The 26,777-nt window shown below is 47.2% G+C and overlaps 1 protein-coding gene across 1 annotated transcript in view; it reads right to left on the bottom strand.

The window, feature by feature from the left end:
• nes (lysophosphatidylcholine acyltransferase 3 protein nessy) overlaps nt 1–17,951 on the bottom strand; it is a 236,698-nt gene extending 218,747 nt beyond the window's left edge. The window contains exon 1 of the mRNA XM_075686866.1: nt 17,534–17,951. Within this exon, the coding sequence (XP_075542981.1) occupies nt 17,534–17,624 (91 nt within the window). The 5' untranslated portion in view covers nt 17,625–17,951. The remainder of the gene's footprint in view (nt 1–17,533) is intronic.
• Nucleotides 17,952–26,777: the final 8,826 nt, after the last annotated feature.

The raw sequence follows: 26,777 nt of genomic DNA, 5'->3' as shown, positions 1-26,777 counted from the left end.
AAATTGCCGTCAGCTGGCACGTGCCCTGACTAGTGAGACTCAAGAACATCAAAAGACAAGACATGACCATGCTCATCAACCACCGCACAACTTTGCTCCTGGTTCGCTTGTGTGGCTCTGGATACCAGCCCACATTTCTGGCCTTTCTTCCAAACTCCTGGCGCGTTATCACGGTCTGTACCATATCATCGAGGCCACTTCACCGGTCAACTACATCATCGAGCCGCTCACTGTGTCACCAGACCTGCGTCGTCATGGGCGAGAGACAGTGCATGTTGAACGCCTGAAACCATATTATGACCCGCTCATCTTCTCCGCGCCCTGAGTCGCCAGGATGGCTACACTACACTCCCGGGGCATTGTAATGAAGCAGACGCGCCCCTGTGTATGTGCCGTCTGAAGAGGAAGACGAAGGGCCATGAGCGAGCCCCGTGCTATGGACAGCCCTTGCAGTGCCTTGATTTACCTAGCGTTCCACAACGTTGTGAACAACAATAAGCCTCGTCGCAGTATATATAAATATAACCAAAGGAGGAAGTTTGTGGGGAACCAATTTGGTGTGGCCTGTGTTTTGCATGACCGCTTGTGGTTTTCGAGTGACCTCACAAACATTAGTTGTTAACTGAGGGTCCCACTGCAGTCTGACTTTGGGACCCTTGCCTGTATACTACTAACAACCAACTATGTATCCTGAATGAACACTAAACTGAAACTGCACTGCAGGACGTCGACCAACGCACGATAGCTTTGGCTACGGTGAAGCAGTATGTGCCCTCAAAGTGCGGTGCCGGGATTCGTTAGTGCCGGGATTTTACATGCCAGGATTTGTTAGTGAAAAGTGTCGTGCCGCGTTTTGCAACAATATATGGGTATGCATACCCCCCGTGCCTCATTATCTTCGGAGGCTCAGCATCATGGAGGAGCTCCCATGCCCTTCAATGGGTATGGGAGCAGTGACAACGGCATGGCTCCAATGCTCCGTTTTTTTCACCGTTCAAGTCTGTACGCAGTATTCTTCGCACGCAAAAAGGAACGAAGATCGCCGTTTGTTACTGTTCCCATGCCCACGGGTTGGCTGTGATATTGCTTGCAATTGTTTTTCGCTGGTTCTCCTGCTATTGCGCTCAGGTTACACTGAGTCAAATCTGGGTGCTACAACTCGCTCTCATGGCCCTCCTAGAAATGGATATTCGACCAGACAATCCATCTGATGAAACGAAGCTTATGTTTCAGCTCCTGAAAGAAGTACTCTCGTATGCTGCAAATAAAGGTCAGGCTGAAATAACTGCAGCCATAGAAGCCATTAAAAATAGTCAAAAGAATGTTGAATCAAAGCTAGCTGGCATGCATAAGAGGCTTGATGAACCCGAGGAAAAGACCACGAAATTTGACAGTCAAGAGCTTTCATATTTAAAGGGGTTGGGACACCAAATTTTGAGGCTATATAAAGTATGTTGTAGGCTGCTTCCGTATGCAAGGACACCCACAACGAGGTATTGGACACTGCAAACATTTCAAAATAATTTTAATTCAGCTCCAAAAAGTCATTAAAAGCTCCTTCTCGTGGTCGAGACCCATCGCTAGCGCGGCAGTTACGACGTGACAGCGAAGGAACGAAAATATTGACGTCATAGCACACTAGCACAGAAACGTGACGTATGATGAGCAGCGATGAAATGCCGATTACAGAGCCTGCTGAGCCAAGCACCCAGCACAGCCTCCACTATGACCGAGCTACAGGCATATAGAAATCCTTTTTTAATGCAAAGAACGAGTAAGGTGTGCAGACACGGACACAGGAGGAGAGAAGTGGACAACACGAACGCCGTACAGCGGCCCGCAAACGGCAAACTGCGTGCGGCAAGTTGCCGTGCGGACGGACACGTTGAGTGTAACACTAGCCGGCCGACTCCGAAAGGGACCAGGATATGCGGCGTTCGTGTTGTCCGCTTCTCTCCTCGCATAGTCGCATAGTTAGGCAGCTCGAAGCAGTCTCTCGTTCGCTTGGCCTTTCTCAATGTGAAGGCCTGTCCACGTTACCCGCATGGAAACTCGCCGCACACCGTTCGCGGGTCCCCGTGCGATGACGGTTTTGCTCGCGAACGACGAGATTTCCTTGCCATAGAGGGGTCGTGCCCGGAACCCATTTGTGCAACAGCCGTACGGCGAAGCGGCCAATCAGCAACCGAGGAGTGGTCACTCTGGCACCGACGGCAGCCTCACTGCCTCTGATCGTTCGACGCCGCCAACATCGTCGCTAGGCCTTTTCCGGTTCACTCCAAAGCTAAAGCTTACGGCACTTCGGAATGAATCCCCAACTCTCACAAGTCACAATATTTTTTTACGTTGTTGTCGCTCTTCGCAATAATTATAATAATCGCGACATGCACTTCGAATCGGCAGATGTTTACCGCTGCTGACAGAGCACGCGTATGCACAAGCAGACGACGCAGCATAGTTTTAAGTCACTATTTTTTTTACCCACGTGACCAAGCCGTGTTGCATTTCCTCTCCTATGACGTCATAGCATCACCCGGAGCCCAGAAACCGAAACCGAAATTGCTCGGTATAATAATGCTATTATTAAATCATTTATCGGGTATATATGAATTCCGCGGTGTGTATCGTGCTTCCTGAAGCAGTACGCAACGCTTGAATTGAAGAACGCATGAACGAAAATTTTCATGTCTCCACCCCTTTAAAGAAAACGGTGGAAGAGCAATGTAATCGAAATGATTCTCTGCAGTCTCGTGTTTATGAAGCTGAAGATGGATCACGATGTGAGAACTTAATATTTGAGGGTATATCAGATGCTAAAGAGACTTGGGCAGATACCGAATCTAAACTATTGAAAGCATTGACTGAGGTCGCCGACTCATGCTCTAGTACTTTAATCCAGCGTGCACATCGCCCGGACATTTTTTCGCATGATAAGTGTCGTCCTGTCATAGTTAAATTTACCGACTCAAAAATGAAAGCAAAGATACTGTCTCTGCGTAATGAATTCAAGTCGGAAGGCATCACAATCACTGAAGATTTCTCACCTGCAACACGCATGGCTAAAAAAAAAACTGAATTCGGAACCACTAACGCTGGCCCTCGCTCATGTAAACTACGATGCAACAAGCTATGCTTCAACAACAGATGCTTTATGTACAATGCAATCACTGGCACTGTAGACGAGGTCAAGACATGTGACGAACATGGTGTGCAGAGGACAGTGACCACTGACACTGTCAATGGGACTGACAGTATCGTAAGGAATCTCGAGGGGCAGTGGGAAGTTATCTCCCGTGTCTGTCCTTATTACTAACACTCCCCCCCCCCCCAAGAAGCGTTCTTAATAAGCATGCTAACTTATCTTCTGCCATTGACACATGTGCGCCTCACATTGTTGCAATAACAGAAACCTGGCTCCCAACGCATGTGCCAGATTTTGAAATCTTTCACGACGCTGATCATTACTCGATGTATTGTTGCAATAGGACGGCAAGACACAGCGGTGGTGTTCTGCTTGCTATTTCAAAAGATGTTCCTTCTTCGTGCATTGAAATCTGCAGCGAGTTGGAACTAGTTTTCGCTTCGGTGGTCCATCAGTCATCTGAAAATAATTATCCGTGTCTGCTACCGCCCTTCATCCTATTCGTCCCCATTTACTAAAGACAGGGTGTCTACCAAGTTGACATTTCCAAATTCCCTGAGTTTCCAGGTTTTCCCCGAGTGCCTTTGCAAAATTCCCTGAGTGATGCAGAACTGTTTTATGTCAAGACGAGCTGAAACCATATCGCCTGATGCGGTCACTTTCTGGTAAGCATATCAAAAAAATTTTTAAAAACGACTTAATCCAATTTGAATACTAAGGAGTAGTGTTCATGTTATTCAAGAAGAGAATAGAAGGGAGGGGTTAGTAAAATGCACAGCAAATAAGATGTCTTCGAAAAAAATGCGAATTGAGTCGAACATTCTCAAATACGAATAAAAAAGGAGATGCATACAAAAGCAAATATTTTCGAATATGTGCTATTTCTATCAACTGAAAGCAAGCTCAGTGGTATGAGGCCCGAACTTTGTCACAAAATGAGATTCTCTCTCAACGGCTCGTAAATCAACCTCAACTGTCCTGACATACTCTCAGTCCGCGCGCGACGCCTCATTGTTGTGTTTCACTGCTTCAAAGAGTTTATTTTGGTTTGGATGAGGGACACTTGCATCTCGGCATCAGCCAACACTTTGTTTTTAGAGCTCAAGCCAAATCAAAACGGCGGCAGCACACTTCCTTTCCCGTTCATTCCTCAATGCGTAGGTCCTTTCTGTTCTTGTACTCCTTCCGTCACTCGTTCGCCTCACGGACCATTTGAAGCATCTTCTTGGTCAGTCGCACAGTCCACGTCCTGGTTTTCGAACTCCTTAGGGGCCGTGAAAACGTCCGAAAAGTTGGCCAGTTGGAAAAAAATAAATGCATGTCATTTACTGGCCTTAAGGGCTCAAGCCTCCACAGGCACATTTGAAAACACTCTGAAGGACTGTCGGTACACGCAGTAGGCATATCGGTGCTCATACTGTGACTGGAAATACGTGTGTATAATTAAGGAATACATACTGCGTCCCGTGGCAACAGCCCCTTCCCACGCTTGTTACGCTTCACTGCAATACTTTGGCGTATGCTTCACCAAATAACATTTCCGTACAGAGGCGAAGATGACTTTCAGGAACCGGCATTATGCAACGCACTCTGCTATCCAAGCTTCTAAGCCAATCACGAGGACCGCAAAGACGGAGTACGCGGCATTACTGACAGCAGCGAATTCTTTCAATAAAAAACACGGCACCCAACGGCAAAAAGCTTCATAGTGAACGTCGAAGCAGCTAGGCCTAGCGCTGGCGCAGCGGTGGCTAAGGCTGCCAGCGGATCTGCGTGCGAGAGCGCCGGTTTCAGGCGGCGAGGTAATCAAAATGGCAGCAGTGATGGCTTTGATTAATGCTGTTTCGGACCTGCGGTCACGGCAAAACGTCCGGAAAATTGGACGGCGAAGAGTTCTTGCGTCCGAAATTTCAGACGTTCTGATACATTGACTCTATGGTGTACGTGGTGGTTCCGCGAAGCCGTCCAAATTATCAGTAATCCTGAAAGTCGGTGGTTCACTGCAAACTGGCAACTCCTCCAGCCGACAACAGGATGTCAAAGATGATTCATTACGATTCCTGTCTTGCTCGAGCCAGCATTACCACGACTTTCGACCCTTTCAATAAAATTACAGCCAATTTTCCCTGATAGAGGCACAAATTCCCCGAGTTTTCCCCGAGTTTTTCCAGATTACTCAAAATCCCTGAGAATTCCCCGTTTTCCCGGTTGGTAGACACCCTGAAAGAACTCCATGATGCTATAAACTTGGTTCGCACACATATCCTTCATCACCACTTTTTATACTCGGAGACTAACTTTCCAACAATGTTGTGGACTGCTCGACCGCCTTATTCATCACCGCCTTTGTCACAAGCTAAAGAATTCTTGTACATTGTACCTATGTACATTGTTTTCACTAACTCAGTAATGCAAGGCACTAGGACTGTAAGAAGTACTGCAAATACTCTAGATTTACTCCTAACCACTAATTCAGAGTTAGCTACAGATCTAACATATCTGCCAGGTATCAGTGATCACCTTCTGTTTAATTTCGTCATTAATACACCACGTCCTAAAGTGAATAAAATAGAACAACCATTCTAGATTACAAACCAGCTAACTGTGCTGCTATGAATAATGAACTACCTGCATTTATAGGGCATTTTCTTGTTAATTTCGACACTCACTCTGTCGAAAAAAACTGGCTACCGTTCAAAACGAAGGTACACCAACTATCAGACAAAGATATTCCTAAGCGTGTTGTCACCTCTAACGCTCAATTACCCTGGTACAATTCAGAGAGCAGGCAAAAAAATGTTTATACCGTCTTGCCAAGCTTTCACCTTTTATTGAGCGATGGTAAACATACAAGACTGCTTCCGATACTGCTTCCCTGAGGACTGCTTCCCTGAAACTTACAAAGAACAACTTGTCCTCTTCTACTTCCCTATATATTTGGAAACCGGTGTTAAAGAGTTCTGGCGCACTATACACCCTGCACAAGACCATTTAATCACATGCAAGATACCTCTAGCAACATCGTCCCAAATAATCTTCGTGCTACCGTACTGAATTGCACATTCATTGAAAGCTTTTCCTTGCGCACGACTGTTGATCCTCCCAATATGCCACACTACAGATTTACCATTATGTCACCAATAACTATTGATGCTCCTGGCATTGCTAAATTAATTGAGTCTTTAAAACATAATTAATCTCCTGGGTCTGATGCATTTAGTTCTAAATTCTTAAAAAGTACTTGCGCTTATAGTTCAATTACACTAACAAAACTTTTTCAGCAGTCGCTCGATTCATCAAACCTCCCTAACGACTGGAAAATCTGGAAGGTGGTCCTACTTCACAAATCCGGTAATAAGCACTCACCTCAAAATTATTGCCCCATTTCACTCACTAGCACATGCCGCAAATTACTAGAACATATAATTTTTAAAAACATTGCCACCTTTCTTGATGACAACTCTTTCTTTGATTCTGTGCAACATGGTTTCCGTCAAACATATTCCTGCGAAACACAGTCACTGTCATTCATCGATAAATTCCATTGCATTCTTGACAAGTCACCTTGCGCTGATTGCATCATTTTAGACTTCTTGAAAGTATTTGATAAGGTGTGCCATCAATCGTTGCTTTATAAATTAAGTCATCTTAATCTTGATCCACATGTCTTTAGATAGATTTAATCTTTCCTTCTTAACCGCTGGCAGTTTTTTCACTAACGGCACAACTTCACCACTTACGAATGTGCTATCTGGTGTACCGCAAGGATCCGTCCTTGGACCACTCCTATTTCTAATTTATATTAATGACCTTCTGTCCACTGTATCTTCCGCCATCCACTTTTTTGCTGATGACTGTGCAATTTTCCAAGAAATAAGCAACTTCAACTACATTAATACTCTCCAGACCGATCTTAATTTGGTCTCTAACTGGTGCAACAGGTGGAAAATGGAATGCAATATTAACAAATGTAAGTTCATGCACATTTCTTGCTGCTCTAACACTCCCCTTCATATTGTCTTAATGGCATTCCTCTTGATTTCGTCACATCATACAAATACCTAGGCGTACATATATCACAAAACTTAACATGGAATGCCCATACAGAATACCTGACTAACAACACTAAGCGCATGTTAGGGTATTTACGTTGGAACTTCTCTTATGCTCCATCGTCCTTAAAACTACTTTATAAAACACTAATACGACCTAAACTTGAACACGCATCATCTATATGGGACCCTGCACATGAAAATCTTGTATCTTCTCTTGAAATTATCCACAATAACTCCGTTCGCTTCAGCTTTTCAAATTACAACCGTGCCGCAAGGTTGTGGATTTGGTTCCCACCTGCGGCAAGTTGTTTTTTCATTCCCTTTAATTTCCATTATTTCTTTATTAATTTACTTATTTCATTATTAATTTAATTTCTTTATTTCATTTATTAAGTATAAGTTATTTCCCCTATGTTGTCCTTGGTGTCAGTGTTTGTTGGCTTCTCGTGATATAACCGTACCGCAAGTATCACAGTCATGAAAACCAACCTTTCCCTCCCACCTTTAATATCTCGCCAGAAAATCAGTCGCCTAACTTTATCCCACAAGGTATATCATCACATCACGCTACACAAAGATCTTATTTCACCAGCAGAATACATCTCCCGTCGCATTGATCATCGGCATAAGGTTGGCACAAAAAAAAATTCAATACTAAAGGTTTCTTTCAGTCTTACCTTCCCTGGCCATCTGTTGAATAGAACCACCACACTACAAATATTGCAACCATTGAAGATAATTAACAATTTCACAATGCACTAACAACCTTTGTTTACTTAGGAGAACGCTGAATTTGTGCTTTAACAAAATTCACTGTATTGTATTGATTGTCTTTGTATCCTATATTAGCCACTCCCCTTTGTAATGCCTTTGACCCTGAGGGTATAATAAATAAATAAACAAATAAATAAAAATTTGCATTCCTAGGTATTTAAAGTGACACTAAAGGCAAATATGAAGTTGAATGGACTGTTTAGATACCATTCCAGAAACACTGAAATGCTTAAGTGCCAAGAAGAGACTTAGTTTATAAGAAAATTGTATCTGAAGGGTTCGAATACCGTTTTCGAATTTCACATTTCCTGCCACCGGTAGCGGTGATGTTGCATAAGCTATTACTGCCCTTTACTGCCATCGGTGAGTAAAACGGCGTCTGACAGACAGCAGCACCGAGCCAAGACAGAGCGGCGGATTCGCTGCTGCAGCTGCTTTTTCGTCAAGTGGCATGACCATTCAGGCATCCCACGACATCACATGGAAGTTGAAGTCTCTGCTACTTGCAGTTTGTGCGAGCTTCGTTGAGCCAGCAAAACTATCAAAGCACTATGCAATCAAGAAAGTACTGAAACGCGAAGGTGTGGGCGGCGCAGAGTCCACTGAAAACGAAACCTTTCGACCCCCTGCGTCGTTGTCAACGGTAATTTCAATGAGTTCTATTTTCCAAGCATGAAATGGTACTGGACAAGTAGCACTTTATTTAATCTTATAATACAATACGAGCATGTTTTTTGCAACGAGTAGTTGAGTACTAGTGACAGAATTTAACTGAGGAGTGCTGTCGTCATCGAACGAGTGCTTGAATGTCCCGGGGGAGTCTCTAACAACATCCGCACCAAAATTACTAACCCTCTCCCCAATAACATGGGAAAGGACAACACGGATCGACGTAAAGCCTGAGCAGACACTCTCTGGCGAGGTCTTAAAAACAAACCGGCCATCTATGTGGAAGCCGCTTGCCTGGGCAATGACCGCTGCACAATCGCTGCCGTTTATGGCTGTGGTCGGACCATTAGTTTTACCACGGTCAACACATCCTCCATTGTGGAGGCGGAAGACTCTGCAATTGCCATGGGCGCGTTCCTACCTCATGTTAAATTAATTGTGCCAGACTCTAAATCGGCCATAAGAAGCTACTCTATTGGGGCAATCAGCCTCATTGCAAACAGATTTCTCAAACCACCAGACACTATCCACCTAATGTGGGTGTCAGCTCACGCCAGCAACTCAGCTAACAAAGCATCTCACCTAGCCGGCCAAGCAGCAGATAACCAGGAGGTAGAATCGCTCGACCTGGATGGTCGGCTTGAACCCATCCTCACATACCATGAGTTAACTCAATTTTGCAAGGATTCACACAATGTATTTGTACCCGATCACGATTTTCTCCCGAGAGCAGGGAACCACTCTATGGCAAGCACAGATCCAATCCATGCTAAGCCCCAAAAGGTTGGCTGAAATTCCTAAGCAAGAGTTTAAACCTAACTACAGCCACTGCGAAACACTAACCGCAGGCCAAGATCACATACTTTGGGGGTGCCCATCCTACCCCCAACCAAGCACGATTCTTTGGCAAGTTCCCAAACTCGAGGCCTGGGAGCATACAATCAAGATTGATGACCCAAAATACCAAGTTATGGTGGCAGAGTGGGTTAACCGCGTCGCGGCCACATGGCCTCCACACTAGCTCCTCTGCTAGGGTCTGAATAACTAATGCACCTCTAATAAAGTTTACTTTTCTCCCTCTGTCTTGGTGGTGCAAAATGACTCAGGACGTGAAATTGAACTGACTCGTACTATGAGGTCTTGTATACACCCGTATAAGGCCGTCACTTCTGTGAACAATTCTTCGAGGCCACGCTAAGTTTCTTCGAGTGCAACTATTATATATATATATATATATATATATATATATATATATATATATATATATATATATATATATATGGGGTACGGAAAGCTAATCAGGCCCCAGCCCCCCACCTACCCATCCCGCGAAAAAATTTAAACCTTCCGCCTATGCGTGTAGGTCAGTTTGGTATAAATCGAAATCTACCCGTGTATGATTAAAACGGTTCGCATCAGCAGCGAACGAATGCAAAATCCGTCACGTTTCTAAGCAAGAAATATCTGGGAAGTGTTGCGTTTCGCCTGCGACACGTGGTTTTGCCGGCGCGACTGCGGCGGGGCGGCAGACATTTTGGCCCGATCGTCGTCGCCGCAACACTCATCGGCAGGTGTTTCCAGGCGCGACTGCGGCGATGCGACCGCAAAGGATCACCCTCTCATTCCAGTCATTGTGCCCGAAACAGGCGATGCCAAAGCAGGGATCATCCTCTCATTCCAGTCATTGTGCCCGAAACAGGCGATGCCAAAGCAGGGATCATCCTCTCATTACAGTCATTGTGCCCGACCGGCAGCGCTACAACAGGGTGCTACGAGATCGTGCTCGACATGGTGCTACGGCAGCGCTACAACAGGGTGCTACGAGATCGTGCTCGACAGGGTGCTACGAGATCGTGCTCGACATGGTGCTACGGCAGCGCTACGACAGTGTGCGTCACCATTAGCCCATTGTACATTCACGTGCTCGTCTTTTGAGGGGTTCCTTCTTGCCCTCAACTGCGAGAGTATAAAAACAGCTGCCCCCGGACGCCAAGAAGGAGGGCTCCGATTTCTTCTGTTGAGTGAAGTGCTCTCCCGTCTCTCTACTTCGGTCAAACCTGACCGCCAACTCTTTGCGATGTTAAAATAAACAAGTTGTTTCGTTGTTACCAGTCGACTCATGCTTTGCCGGGACCTTCGGATGCTTCCAGTTGTACCCCAGGCCGCCAGGCCAACGCTACCCTTGGGGCTTGCGACCCAGGTACAACCACGGGCGTCAGCGCCGAGTTCCCAACAGATCGTACCAGCGGTGCGATCCCAAACATCTGGTTGGCAGCGGTGGGATCGCCTCCGACTCCAAAACAACTGTCTGCCAGCGGGGAGATCGCGACAACGGAGGCCAGCAGCGAAGAGATGCAGTTGACTGTATGCTGAGCAGCTCAACGACGATCCGGGAGCAGTGCAACGAGCCCTGTGTGACGACTGGTTGCCTGCAGCGGAACGACTGCGCGGAATTCCTGCCTGCGAGGTTTGGTGAGTGCGGGACTTTCTTCTTCTGAGCTTTGCCAGGCTTTTGTTAGTGTTAGAAACAGAGCTGGTAATTGTGGTTGTCGTTGCTGCCGGGTTAGTTTGCGGCAAGACAATAGTAAGCAGTAGAGAAAGCAGCATTCAGAGCAGCCATGGATTTGAAGTCGTTGCGCAAACCGAAATTGTTGGAGCTTGCAAGGGAGTTGGGTCTGGATGTCTCGGACAAACTCAGAAAACCAGAACTGATAAAGGCTATTCTTGAGTTAGAGGCTGAGGATGACGAGCTGTCGGAATGCCTTGAGACTATTGAGGAGAGGACAAAAAGACAGGAGCGCGAACTTAAAGAGCAAAAAGAGAGACAGGAGCGCGAACTTAAAGAACAGAAAGAAAAAGAAGAGCGTGAACGTAAAGAACAGAAAGAGCGAGAGCAACAAGAGAAAAAAGAAGAGCGCGAACACGCTTTGGAAATGAAGCGTCTCGAGGTAGAGATGGAACGCGCTCGTAATGGAAGTCAGGCACACGGTGCAGGAGAACGAGTATTGTTCAAAATGACTGACCTGATGCGGCCGTTTAAGCTTGGAGAGGACATTGGTTTGTTCCTGGTTAACTTTGAGCGAACGTGCGAGAAGCAGGGGTTCTCTCGGGAAACGTGGCCACAGCGCTTGCTCACTTTGTTACCCGGCGAGGCGGCCGACGAAGTCGCTCGCTTGGATAGAGAGGAAGCAGAGGATTTCGACAAAGTAAAATCGAGTCTGCTAAAAAAGTACCGGCTGTCTGCGGAGGCGTTCCGTCGGAAGTTTCGGGAAAATGAGAAAGGCAGAAGTGAGTCATATACAGAGTTTGCGTATAGGCTTATGTCGAACATGCAGGAGTGGCTCAAAGAAGAGAAAGCGTTTGGTGACCACGATAAAGTTCTGCAGTGTTTCGGGCTAGAACAGTTTTATAGTCGGTTACCGGAGAACGTGCGATACTGGGTCTTGGATAGGCCAGACGTTTGTACGGTGGCTAAAGCCGCTGAGCTAGCCGAGGAGTTTGTGACGCGTCGGGCTCGCGGAGCTAAGGACGGTCAAAAGGGTGAATTTGGCTCGAAGTTTGAGAGGCCGAAGTTCACACCCATGAGAGCAAAGGGGGACACGCGTAGTGAGGATGCGAGTGAACGCAGTCCGACCAAACGTAAAGAGACGGCGGCAGCCAAACGCAGAAAGCGGTTCGAGATGAGGCGAGCGCGCGTTTGTTATACGTGCCAGAAGCCGGGTCACTTTTCGGCGCAGTGTCCGGAAACAACACCAAAAGTTGTGTTTTTTTCAATAGGCAGCACTGACGAGAACATGAAGCTTCTCGAGCCTTACATGCGAGACCTCCTCGTGAACGGGAAAGAGTGCCGAGTGCTTCGCGATTCCGCAGCTACGATGGATGTAGTTCACCCGTCTTACGTAGAACCCCATATGTTCACGGGCGAGTGCGCATGGATCAAGCAAGCCGTGGAAGCTCATAGCGTGTGTCTGCCAGTAGCAAAGGTGCTTATTGAAGGACCTTTCGGAGCGCTTGAGACGGAGGCGGCAGTGTCATCTGTGCTGCCACCCCAGTACCCGTACCTATTTTCAAACAGGTCCGATCACCTCCTGCGCGAGAAGGGGCTTTTGTTTGGTGAAGCTAGTGTTCAGGCCTTAACCAGGTCGAAGGTTCGGGAGCTCGCTGCAAAGGCGGTAGTTGCGGGGCCGACGTTATCAAACAACGAAAAAGGGTCAGAGGCGCAGCAAGCTGATATTCAGAGCACGCCCGAACTGAATAAACTTGAGTCTGTAACGTTAAAGGCACCAGATAGCGGAGAGGAAAATCCCGATGCGGGAAAGTTAGAAGAGCTATCTACTGATTTGCTCATCGCGCCTACGTCAGACGGACTTAATAGGTTGCTAAAAGTCAGCCGGTCGGCTTTGATAGCCGAGCAAAAAAAGGATGGCAGCCTGGAAAACGTGCGCTGCAATGTCAAAGAAGGTATCGCCAGGAAAACTGCGCGTTTTGTGGAAAGAGGTGGAGTCCTGTACCGGAAGTATCTAGACCGCAGAGGAGTGGAGTTCGATCAGCTGGTCGTGCCTCAATGCTATCGTCAGGATCTGTTGCGCTTGTCACACGGGGGTTCGTGGTCCGGACACCTAGGAGTTAAGAAAACTAAGGACCGTCTCTTGCAAGAGTACTATTGGCCAGGGTGTTTTCGGGACGCAGACCATTTCGTGAGGACATGTGACACTTGTCAGCGGGTGGGCAAACCAGGGGACAAATCGAGGGCGCCGTTGAAATTGGTACCTATCATTACGGAGCCTTTTAGACGGCTCGTTATTGATACAGTGGGACCTCTGCCGGTAACAGCCACGGGGTACAGACATATTTTGACTGTGATCTGCCCAGCGACAAAGTTCCCTGAAGCAGTGCCGCTTAAAGAACTCAGCTCAGTTGAGATAGTCAATGCACTACTGTCCATATTTGCGCGAGTTGGTTTTCCTGCGGAAATCCAATCAGATCAGGGCACAGTGTTTACTAGCGCTTTGACGACAACTTTTCTCGAAAGGTGTGGGGTAAAGCTGCTACACAGCTCAGTGTACCACCCACAGTCGAATTCCGTTGAGAAGCTCCACTCCGTCATGAAGCGCGTGTTGAGAGCGTTGTGTTTTGAACATCGAACTGACTGGGAGCTGTGTCTGCCTGGGGTGATGTTTGCTTTAAGGACCGCGCCGCATGCGGCTACGGGGTTTTCGCCAGCTGAACTGGTGTACGGTCGCTCGCTTCGATCTCCGCTTCGCATGCTTCGAGAATCGTGGGAAGGTAGGGGCGACGACCAAGTCGTGGTTGAGTACGTACTTAAGCTCCTCGAACGCTTAAGAAGGGCACAGGAGTTGTCAGGTGAAGCAATGACAAAGGCCCAGCAGAGGGCCAAGGTTTATTATGATCGGACAGCCAGGGCCCATCGTTTTGAGGTTGGCGATGAGGTCATGATATTGCGCACATCGCTAAACAACAAACTAGACGTGCAGTGGGAGGGCCCAGCACGAATTGTTCAGAAACTGTCGGACGTTAACTACGTGGTAAGTCTGCCAGGAAAGCGGAAAGCACAGCAAGTTTACCACTGTAATCTGCTCAAACCTTATAGACAAAGGGAAGCAGTGGTGTGCATGATGGTAAACGTTCCTGAAGAGCTTCCGGTCGAGCTTCCGGGACTAGGCTCAGTGACGAACAGGGAAGACACCGGTCAAGTCATTAGTGACCTTATCAGTAAAGCACCGCTGTCGCCTGAGCAGAAAACCGAACTACACCAGCTATTACAAGAGTTTCAAGGTCTGTTCTCTGAGAGGCCTGGTAGGACTTCGGTACTTACTCATGATATAGAACTTACCTCCCCAGAGCCAGTACGATCCAAGGCGTATCGGGTGTCACCCCGCCAGAGCGATATTATGGAGGCTGAGGTAAAGAAAATGCTACAGCTCGGTGTTATTGAGGCAGGTGAGAGTGATTATACCTCCCCTTTGATTTTAGTTGAGGTACCGGGCAAGGAACCTCGTCCTTGCGTCGACTACCGCAGGCTTAATTCCATCACTAAGGATCAAATTTATCCGATCCCTAACATCGAGGAGCGCCTTGAGAAAGTTAGTAGCGCTCAGTTTATTCCCACCCTAGATCTTGTCAGGGGTTATTGGCAGGTTCCACTTACAGAAGAGGCTAGTAGGTATGCGGCGTTCATTTCACCAATGGGAACATTCCGTCCTAAAGTGTTGAGTTTTGGTTTGAAGAACGCGCCATACTGTTTTTCAAGCCTCATGGATAAAGTGTTGCGGGGACAGCAAGAATTCGCTTTACCGTATCTAGACGACGTAGCGATATTCTCCGCATCCTGGTCTGAGCATATGACACACTTGCGGGCAGTGCTAACCCGCCTGCGCGAAGCGGGCTTGACAGTAAAGGCTCCTAAGTGCCAGTTAGCACAGGCCGAGGTTGTCTACCTCGGTCACGTGATTGGTCAGGGTCGTCGCCGCCCCTCTGAAATAAAAGTGGCCGCTGTGCGAGACTTTCCGCAACCGCGCACCAAGACCGATATTCGGTCGTTCTTGGGTGTCGCCGGCTACTATCAGAGGTACATCCCTAGGTACTCTGATATCGCGGCTCCCCTGACGGATGCTCTAAGAAAGACAGAGCCTCAAACAGTCGTCTGGGACGAGACAAAGGAAAGAGCTTTTAGCGCCCTAAAGAGTGCCCTAACAAGCCAGCCTGTGCTACGATCGCCAGACTATACAAAAGGGTTCATTGTTCAGTGCGATGCTAGTGAGCGAGGCATGGGCGTTGTACTGTGCCAACGGGAAAATGGAGAAGTAGAACACCCCGTCCTGTATGCTAGTCGTAAGCTGACCAGTCGTGAGCAGGCGTATAGCGCCACCGAGAAAGAGTGTGCGTGTCTCGTGTGGGCCGTTCAGAAATTGTCATGCTATCTAGCCGGCTCGAGGTTTATCATTGAGACGGATCACTGCCCTCTCCAATGGCTGCAGACCATCTCTCCCAAAAATGGCCGCCTCCTGCGCTGGAGCCTCGCTTTACAACAATATTCCTTTGAGGTGCGTTACAAAAAGGGGAGTCTCAACGGTAACGCCGATGGCTTAAGTCGAAGCCCCTAACGTAGGAATCAGCCTCAAAATTGTTTGTTACTGATGTTTTTCTTCCTGAGGCAGGATTTTTTTTAACATATTGCTTTTGTTTAGTGTTTCAAAGTGATGATATGCTTTCTAGTGCAATTTTTCAATTTGTGGACGCGTTCTGAGTGATGCTAGACTACTGTAAGGAACTAGGCAGTGGTATAAAAAGGGGAAAGAGCCTGGCAGGGCTTAGTGAGGGTTGTGCCGTGCTTGCTGACTGAGCGGTTGAGTTTCAGCGTAGTTCTAACGCTTGCCGGGAACGAGAACAAAAATGTGAACTCTCCCGAAGTCACTTTGCAGTGTCCCGTGCGAACCTGAACGAGAGAACGAGGCCTTCTCTGTGCGCTGCGCTCAAGAAACGTCGAGGGACGCCCGACTTCGGTTATGAGCATCATCGAGCGACATCCCTCCGGACAGCGGATGCAGTCCCCTGTCCATCGGGATCTCCTTCCCCCGGCGGGGCGGTCTGTTGCGTTTCGCCTGCGACACGTGGTTTTGCCGGCGCGACTGCGGCGGGGCGGCAGACATTTTGGCCCGATCGTCGTCGCCGCAACACTCATCGGCAGGTGTTTCCAGGCGCGACTGCGGCGATGCGACCGCAAAGGATCACCCTCTCATTCCAGTCATTGTGCCCGAAACAGGCGATGCCAAAGCAGGGATCATCCTCTCATTCCAGTCATTGTGCCCGAAACAGGCGATGCCAAAGCAGGGATCATCCTCTCATTACAGTCATTGTGCCCGACCGGCAGCGCTACAACAGGGTGCTACGAGATCGTGCTCGACATGGTGCTACGGCAGCGCTACAACAGGGTGCTACGAGATCGTGCTCGACAGGGTGCTACGAGATCGTGCTCGACATGGTGCTACGGCAGCGCTACGACAGTGTGCGTCACCATTAGCCCATTGTACATTCACGTGCTCGTCTTTTGAGGGGTTCCTTCTTGCCCTCAACTGCGAGAGTATAAAAACAGCTGCCCCCGGACGCCAAGAAGGAGGGCTCCGATTTCTTCTGTTGAGTGAAGTGCTCTCCCGTCTCTCTACTTCGGTCAAACCTGACCGCCAACTCTTTGCGATGTTAAAATAAACAAGTTGTTTCGTTGTTACCAGTCGACTCATGCTTTGCCGGGACCTTCGGATGCTTCCAGTTGTACCCCAGGCCGCCAGGCCAACGCTACCCTTGGGGCTTGCGACCCAGGTACAACCACGGGCGTCAGCGCCGAGTTCCCAACAGATCGTACCAGCGGTGCGATCCCAAACAGAAGTTATTAAAAGCTGAACGTTACTGCAAAATGGCACGCAACATGTAAAAGACGATGGAACTACGATATACGCCGTCTTCAACAGTGAAAAAGAAAAATCTCCGGCATCAAAGTGGCACCTAACAGCGACACAAGACCAGTATTACGGCGCGCACGTCCATCCATGGCACACATCTGATCCTAAACCCATAAATGCAGTGCATGCGCCCGACTCCCAGCGTACATAACGCAGCGTAAGGATTGAGGCACAGCTAGCTCCTCGTCATTCACCAGTCGCTGTCTCCACCTCGCGCACATTCCTCCTGCTATTCTGGCGCTTCGGCCAACGAACCCAACCACAGTCGGATCTCAGCTGGAACGAGGGCCACGCGGCCTTTCGCTTTTCTCGTGTTTAACCACCCGGCGCTTACATAGTACTGACACGTCACTGCGTATCGTCAACACAGGGGCCAACCCGGCGGCGGTGACGCGAGAAATGAAATGAGGGCTCACCTGACAGGATGGTGAGAAGAAGTCGAAAAGCGGCTTCCGAGGATCCCAAGTAGGTGGCCACCTGGGCCAGTGTGCCCACCGGTGCGGTCATGATGCACGGCGCCCAAGCAGTCGACTACTCACCGCCACTACCAATGCTTTCGCAGCCAGCACGAGGAAAGCTCAAGAACACCGTGGATGGCAGCAGGGAGCGACAGACAGACGTCGTAGAGCCAGCATGCACCACCACAACTGCAGCTGATAAAAAGAAACTTTGGTCGTCGAGCTCGGCGTACTCCTTTTGCTACTGTGTACGCGTACACACTATGCCACATCGAATAATGCCATCTCAGTGACCACCTCTATATCCGCACGCCAGACTGCGCCAGACCATTGCCTGGCACTTAGAGTGTACCAACGGCACCAACTCTCCTGCTCAGGCGCCGCGCGTGGAAAAATTGCGCGAGGGCGCCGCGAGCGAACTGGATTTAACTGGATTGGGGCGGAGACGCGCTTCGCGGCATATTCAACGTAATTCCGCCGCAGCCGCTGAGACCGATGGAGCGTACGCTCTTATAATGATGTGTTATTTCAACTGCAAATTTATATTTATACGTTTTTGCTACGTATAAATGTTTGAGGCATGGGTTATACACAATGACGTCTTCAATTTTGCTGTCGTTGTATAGTGCGTAGACTTAGCGGGCGCGCGTTCGTTGCGCGGACGCTGGCGGACGGCAAGTTTTCCTTGCACAAAATGTAGTGCAGAAAAAAATTTTTATGGGGTTACTTGCTTTGGTGCGCCCGCGAACCTTGTCGGCTGGCACCAGTTGTAGCTTTAGCCAGGTGAACTGCTATTTTACAGCGAAGCTGTTTATGGTTACGTTCTGGCGGATCTCGTCTCCGTGAACATAGACCAACAATTTTTCATGCGTGGGCCAATCCAGAAGAGTTTTATTTTTTTAATACGTCTTTATTTCTGCGTTTAATAGGCCCTGCACTGAAAGCACAGAATCGTTTAGAGACGCTACCTTTTTGCCGAATACGTACAGTGAACGCCACTGCATGTGCACGGTCGCCGCGATGGAGTCTCCCGAACCGGCTTCTTGCGTGAAAGATAGGCAAACGCTGAGAGCAAACTATGTGAAATATGTTCTTATAGTGTTTGTATAACTAAATGGAGCGTAATAGAATGAAGCCTCAATGCAGCGATCGCACAGCTTCGCAGCGAACGACTGCGCGCGTCTGCATGCATGCTTGTCCGCGTACTGTTTCGCTTTCGCCGTGTGCGCGTTTTCGCACCTTGCCATGAGCTTTAGGCCGCAGAATATGAGCATTTGACAGTATACAAGCAACCATTGTCGCGTGGGCACTATCAGAGCAGTTCAAAAATAATTTCATTGTAGAGACGTACTTCGATCGATCGACGCCTACGGGGACTGTGATGTGCCGTCGCGACGATTCAATCTTTTTTGTTTTCTAAATTATTGGACGTTTCAATATTATTTCTCGAATTGCGTCGCACTATATGTTTATCAGTGTTCCCAGCGTGCGATTTCCCGCTGCTTCTTTTTTTGTAATCCAGTGCATTAATTCATAACACAAACATGATCATATGCCATGCTTCTTTTTTTATGTGCTTCTTACCGCTCCCTTTCCCCTCCAGTGAACTTGCAAGTATCTATAGCATCGACAAGTTCATAGACCAAACCGTCATGACATTAGTCGCGCAGCGGACTCGGGCGAGCGTCTCAGTGCGCGTTTTCCGAACATCGCAGACCCGGCGCCGTAGCAGAAATCTTCCTCGTGTCTGTGCTTGCTGCATACCCGAGTTGTAGCCGCGATGACTGTTTGCCGGTTTTATGTTTCGCGAGCCAAGCATCACACAGCTTCTTGTCCTACGGCTACTTGTGAATAAGGTTGACACCGGGCTCCGTTGCGTACGTCTGGCACTCCTGCACCGAGCAGTAGTTTACCATGTTGCGCGCCTTCAAAGGCAGCCACTACCTATTGTAGTGCTTTCAATCGTTGTAAAGGAGACACTCGAAGGGGGAAAATCTCGCCACTAAATGAGGACCCCAGCGTACAAGGGAACTTAAACTCTCGTTTTCCGCTCGCTTCGGCGCTCCCGAAGCAGCCGACGCGGCCGCTATGTCCACGTGATCCCTAATAGCACGGTGGCGCGATTTTCCAGTGGTGCAGCTCGAAGCCAGTACACGCTGTTTTTTCTGCGCCAAATAATACAAGGTGCTGCACTGATAACTTGTAATAAGCGCATGTGCACATCTTCTGTCAAACTGTAAGGCTTGGCAACCAATACAAATGTGGCATCGTAGAAAATACGGGTCACGTCACAAGTAAAAAAAAAATTAAAAAGTTTTAACCATGTTTTAACTACCAATTTTAGCGGCAACATTTTATTTACAAAATTGAAGGCCGACATTCATATCTTGCCCAACAACAACTTCACAAAAATCGTCGTAGGTACTATGGCCTGCAGTATTTTGGCTGTGGGCAGCCCTGAACGAAAACGAAAATTAAATTGTGTCTTAGTGACGCTGATCTCCCCACCATATTAGAAAAGCCGGCGCGCGTCTAATTGTCGTACAAAAATCCCTCACGTGACCTGATCCTAGGTGCCTAGAGACAGGATCGTTTAGGGACTTTTGAGAAGGCATGATGGTTGCGCCGAGCGACGCCGTGGCGTGTTCGTTCTGCGTGCGTCTATTTGTCGTACAAAAATCCCTCACGTGACCTGATCCTAGATGCCTAGGGACAGCCTCGTTTAGGGATTTTTGAGAAGGCGCGATGCTGGCGCGAGCGACGCCGTGGCGTGTTCGTCCTCGGCGTGATCGTTCTCTGGACCCCGCGTTGTTCAACATTGCTCATGTGATTGTACGTGCGTTGCTTGTGTGTTGGTTGTGGGTTCTGCGTTACTTGGCGGAAAGCCGCGAGTAGTGGTGGTGCGGCAGTGCGGCTTTCGCCTCGGTGAGCTCTGGCAGTAGAGAATCTGCGTTGTGTGACCCGTACTTGCTTGACAATTGAAATGTCGAAGTGGCCTAGCGCATCGGCAGCGAAGTTCTGCGAACCGCGATGTGGCGTCGCCGTGTCCGACTTTGCTTAACGGACATCGAGGGATGTGCTGCTCGCTACAAGTCATGTAAATGCGACTGCGTCGACCGCCCACTGTTCAGTGCTGAATGTGTGTTAGGTGTGCTGTGCTTGAAACGAGTGGTTCAGCCGTGCAGCGGGGGGTGGTGGAGGAGCAGAGTGGCTTAGGGTCTCCATTTGCACGTTCACAGATATGTGCTCCCGTTTTGGTCTCATTAGCGGCTGTCGCGGGATTGTGGTGTGCTCCTTGCCTAGTATGAAGTTTACGATGCTAACACACAGCATGTTCACGTTTTTCCGTGCTATATGTCATTTGCATGACGACCGAGTTGAAAACAAGGCATATGTATCTGTTGTTTTCGTTTGTGTGTTGTAAATTACTTCCTGTTGTGGAAGTTCTGGAAGTCTTATTACGCAAGGAGTACGAACGTAAACATATAAACATATTTCTGTGTGTGTGAAATTATGAATTACCCAGAATAGCCTTTACGACTGATAAGTGGGCTACACAGCCTGTGTGAATCAGCTACCTTTTGTTGCGACGCTCTTCCATGCGGTAAACTGATGCTTGGTGCGCGTTTATTTCTGTACTGTTGTAAAAACCATTTGTTTATTCACTCAATACAAATGTACTGCTTCTTCGCCGCAGTGCATTTTAGTTACGCGGTAAAGGATACTAAAAGTGGGAGGGGGCCGCTATCACCCAGCATAGTACGTCCACTCAGGCGACCTGAGAGGCGGCGGTTGCGCGAGTGTATAATCATAGGGCATAATTAAAGAACTCTTTTTATGTCCAGTAACAGTGGCCCCTTTCCACTTTTAGTATGCTTCAACGCAGTACATTGCTTAGGCTTCACCGCAGAACATAGGTGTATTGCAAAAAAGGTAATCTTAAAAAGCTCAATTATGCAACGTTTCTTTCGTAGCTTGCTACACCGCAATACAGAGGTGGAAATAAGCATCGTGCAGTAAAGCATACTAATAGTGGAAAGGGCACATAGGTTTGCTCATTATTTTCAATTGTGATATAATTTGCAAGTGCATCTGTGCTCTTGGTAAGCTTAATTGACAATTCTTTGTACATTACAAATTCATATTGCAGGGAAGCTTACTAAGGCACATTCGTCATTTTGTAACGCATTATTCAGCTTCAATGCAGGAGCACAATGCAGATTCATACCTATGCTTCTGGCTGGACTGCACATGCTCTTTGAGAAGTGATTCGTTTTTCATAAGTGCAGTGGTACTTTACTCTAAACTGGAGGGCTGAAGTTTATACGGAAGCACAATTTTTATTAAGGGGACACGATGTTGCCAAGATGGTTGCAGCACAGCCTTTTTTTCTTCCAGGCACCTTTTCTATTAGAAGCTTCCATTGCAGTGTTTCGAGCCTCTTTGAGCCAGCATATAGTGTATATAAAAATCGGACACCCATTGGGAACATCACCTATGCTCTCTGCAGTAAGCTGTGCACAGGATAAGTTCATGCCTATATATAGAAAAAAATGTAGCATGACCAGACAAAATAAAAGGGGGTGGGCTGCAGCAATACTAGGTGTTAAATGGTGCCTTATCCTTTCCCTTCAGTTTTCTGTTTTGTGCTTTTTATTATGGATCCTCCACAGTAACCACACGAGTGCTGAACTTGAGCTTGTTGGTTTCAGATCTGATGGTTGTTACTAACAGAACAGTGTGATACACGAACAAGGGCTTGGAGGCATCCGGTCACCTTGCTTGTCTCATGGTGTCGCTTTGTGAGCACCATGAGCCTCCAGACCAACTCGGAAGAAAGGTTTCTTGCAGTCGCTTCTGAACTGTATTGCCACCAAACCAACAGTGCTCTCAATGACAACTTTTGGACAGTAGAATGCTTGCACCCAGCAAAGTCTAAGAAGGAAGCATTCAGGATGTGCCAAGTGGGCCTTTTGAAGCTGGCAGCATTGCTGAAGGGGCTTTGCCTATCCGCCCTCTTTATGGATGCACAAGGATGATTTCTTCTTTCAGAAGGATTGTTTCAGAGGTGTCACATGGCAACAGTGTTGGGTGTTTAGTAGCAGATAAGCTTGCCTTTGGCCACTGTCAATAATCTGTTTCTTCTCCAGTGCCCCTGTGAAGTGCCTACTTTTTGGACACAATGTGCTCTCCATGCATGCATGCATCTTTAGCTTGTAAAGATGTCTATTACCCCTTGCCTCAAGCCGGTCCTTGCTCAGGTCAACCAAGAAGGCAGTGAGGAGTATGGCGATGCATACTTACAAAGCACTGCTGATACCAGTGAAACCAGATTAGTGGAGCTGCCATTTTTTTTGTCCACTCCATCTTCATCAGTTACAATGAGCAGTTCTTTGTCCAAACAGAAGGCATATGTAGTTGGTCATGCATAGCCTGCGCACTAAGATTTGTTGGCGTGTTACGAGAGACGTGCCTGAGAACCTTAGCAGTGTCTATACGCAAAAACCTTCTGATGTGTTGATGACTTCCTTCTCTTTATCACAGTTTGCCTGATGAAGCCAGCAACTTGGTCAATTAGATGTTCAACAGGCTTCCCACTAGTTTTCCCAGCATCTCCTTTACCAGTGTGCTGCTGATAGATATCTATTTTCTTGACCTTGCACTGCACTTCAACCATGGCCACAGCTGCTGAACCTATAGTATGCGATCAGAAAAGTGCTATACATCACGTTGCTCCAAACTCATGACAAGCTAGAAGGCCTTGAGGAACACCTTCATTAATTTCCGGCCTCATCATACTGTAGGAAGCATCGCATGACAAGTGCGACAATTAACATCTGCTGGTTTTTCAGTGCTATTCCTGTCCAGCTTGCTGAAAGCTATCCTCAGTGTTTCAAAAGCAAAACTGCTGCCGGACAAGAAGTGCAAGGGTAGCTATAATCATATATGTCACACAAAATGAAGAAGGCCACCGAGTGTACAGGCGGTTTAATTCACATCCAACAAGCTTGGTTCTCTCTTTGCAAGTGAGTAAACCCAACTTGCCCCAAAAACATGGCCTGTGACAAACTATGTGCCAGATGCTGTGTCCCCTGCAAAGCTGAAGATGTGTGCAAGATCCTGACACCCGCAGTGGCTTCTACACTGGGCAAACAGGCTACTATAAGAACGACTGCCTCAACTAATATGCTAATAACATGAAAACGGGCAGAAATTTGGCTATTCATTGGGCCCCACTGCAGGTGCAAGCCACTCTTTCGCCAGATGCGTGTTGTTCACAGGAACTGGAGCTATACAAATGTAGATAAAAACAATGATGTTCGAAAGTAGTAGAGTTGAACTATATTCTGCACAAACAGTGCTACTTGCAGTGCTGGTAACTTGTAGCTACAATTCATGGCTGCCCCACCATGCAAAGGCACTATTCTTGAATTAACTTCTATTCATGGTGGCCATATATTGCAAGTACATATCATCCACATTGTGTGCAATATGATTAAATGATGACAACTGTGATAGCCATTCCTAATCTGAGATACAACAAAAGAACTAATATAGGCAACAAATTGTAATTCAAAAAGACAACCAGTGCACAGGATAAGTGACAGACTTCCTTTTATTGAACAAAAGTCACATGTGTGTCGCATGTCAACAGCAGTGGGTAGCAAGCTTCGGTGACAGAGGCAAAACTTAGCGAAATGCTACACTCATACTCAAATGTAAAATGGCCTATGACACAAAAAACGACATTATATTGTACTGAACGAAAGGGCAAGACTCCATCCAAGAACACACTATGGCACCACATAATTGACATGGTATAAAAGATGCTAACATGTCCTCTCCATAAAAAAAAGAATCACTTAAAACATGCCTTAAAAGGCAATGTGCAGAGTCTGAAAGCAAGGAAAAACAACCCAAAAAAGGTTTTGCTAAGTCTTTCAATGATTAAAATTGTCAAACTGTCTTGTCACTTCTTAATGAATCTGCACAGCGGAAAAGGATGAAAAGAAAGCCCAATAGCAGGGCCACAGAAAATGCCACCAAATAAATAAACCTTGCTTACCAAGGATACTGGTTTAGTTGTCTGACTCTGCACAATAATTGCGTATGAGCTTTTCTTGTTTAGAATGGTTTAGCAGATAGCGGAAAAAATGGACATGAGAGCACCAGGTGCATGCATAGTCGATGCACAAAAAGCCACCGTTTTTTTACTTTTTTTTCTCTACTACTATTCACGAATATGTAAGTGCCTTAATAGCACTGCTAACATCCTACTGCAAAACACAAGATTGGGCAAGTTGTGGCATAACGAAAATTGGAGTTTCACTCACACTGTGAAAGTGATGCAATAAATGGTGAAATATGCGCAGGAAGCTTGCTTCATTCGGTGTTTGTTGAAGTGAACACTTGCCAATGCAAGTCAGTAATCTCCTTTAAAGAAGTAAAATAAGTGGGAGTTGTGCTTCCCAGTGTTGAAGTGGAAAGACTAGTTTTCTTCCTCCTCTTTCACATCCAGACTTGGTCTCTGGTCTCCAGAAAAACAACCCTTTAGCTTCTTACTGCTGAATTAATTTGGTTTTCTCAAATCTATATTTGAGCTACCCATTGCTAGGTCTCACGCTCTGCCCCATCAACCAGCCCCATCCAATAAATCTGAGAAGCCAAGCACTAGAAGATTAATAAAGCAGATGCACCCAATCACTGTCATTACATGTAAGAAGAAAAATTAACATAGTACTGCCTTCACAAGTGGGGAAAGTGACGAGTAAGAATTTGAAGGCGTGGACGCCAGCTCTATATACAGCACTCAGGCATTGAACAGGTGTTAGCCAATCATGGCACCTGTTGGCTAGATCGCACTCTCCAGGATCAGTATTCGCCACGACTGTACCTTCAGCAGAGTGGCTGAAATGTAGAATTGTAGACTGCCAATATTTTGATCATATGTCTGAATCCACGCATCACAATGAGAACTTTATCTCCAATAAATTTGGGAATTAGAGTGACAACACCAGTAGACATCAGAACCAGGGGAGTTGGCCCATAGCAGCTATTGGTGTAAAAAAGAAGACTGGCATAAGAAGAATTGAGGTGTGCACGCTACATGCCTTTGTTCGGTAGTGTTCCACTACTTTGGTGCTACAGTTAATGATCTCGAATGAGTTCAAGGAGCAAGAATTTAGTCCAGAAAAAAATATTATGCATAACAGCTGTATCTAGTTGTATCATTTGCCTATGCCGCTGTATATAACCCTGTCCACACTGCTAGGAAGGGAAGCGTAGCAGAGGGCGGCAGAAAGTTGGGTGGGCGGATGAGGTTAAGAAATTTGCAGGGACAACATGGCCACAATTAGTACATGACCGGGGCAGTAGGAGAAGTATGGGAGAGGCCTTTGCGCTGCAGTGGGTGTAACCAGACTGATGATGATGATGTCCACACTTTACCTAAAGCACATGAGTGGCATCCTAAACAAAATTGAGCTTTTGATATTGCTTTGGAGAAAATTAATCTGTTTCAGCCTAACAGTATGTATACATACTGCGCATACCTGCATTCGGTGTACCTTATCACCAACTGTTAAGTCACCTTCTTACCTCATCAGCGAATCACTTCTGCAACCAAGTGTGCTGGTCCGGGTTTTACCTGCATTTCCACCTGTGCAGTTGGTAAAAGTCTTTGGCTGTTTACTATAACTTCATATTCAAACATATGGTTGCATTAGAGGCTTTCACACCACTAATGACTGGGCAGGCTTCACGAAAGGCCACCAGTACCTCCTCATTGCAGACTGTGCTCAACATCCTTCTTGGTTGGACTGTGACTAAGAACCCATACATCTTTCCTCCAAAGCAGCTGGCATTGGCGGTGGTTTGATGCAGAAAGAGGCTATTGTGGCACATGTCAACCTTAGGTCAGAAACCAATCTGGCACAGGTGGAAATCGTCTTGTCTTTCCCAGATGCTGGTTCAGCCTCGCGAGGCACATTCCTTCAGTCAATATGCACACTGTCAATGTGAGTGAGACTGATCAAAGGTTGTCTATGGTGTCAGGTTTCTTGCCTGGTTTCGGTAGTGGCATCATGACCAAGTGTTTCCACTCTGTGGGGAATTCCAATATTCCAGATTTCATTGATTACAAGCAATAGTGCTTGCTTCCTTGTTTCGGCAAGATTCCTCAACATCTGAAAAAAGACTCCAT

This window comes from Dermacentor variabilis, chromosome 3, assembly GCF_050947875.1.
Source record: "Dermacentor variabilis isolate Ectoservices chromosome 3, ASM5094787v1, whole genome shotgun sequence".
In the NCBI taxonomy this organism is placed as follows: domain Eukaryota; kingdom Metazoa; phylum Arthropoda; class Arachnida; order Ixodida; family Ixodidae; genus Dermacentor; species Dermacentor variabilis.
The sequence above is the reverse complement of the archived record's forward strand: the minus strand, read 5'-3'. Positions and strand labels throughout refer to the sequence as shown.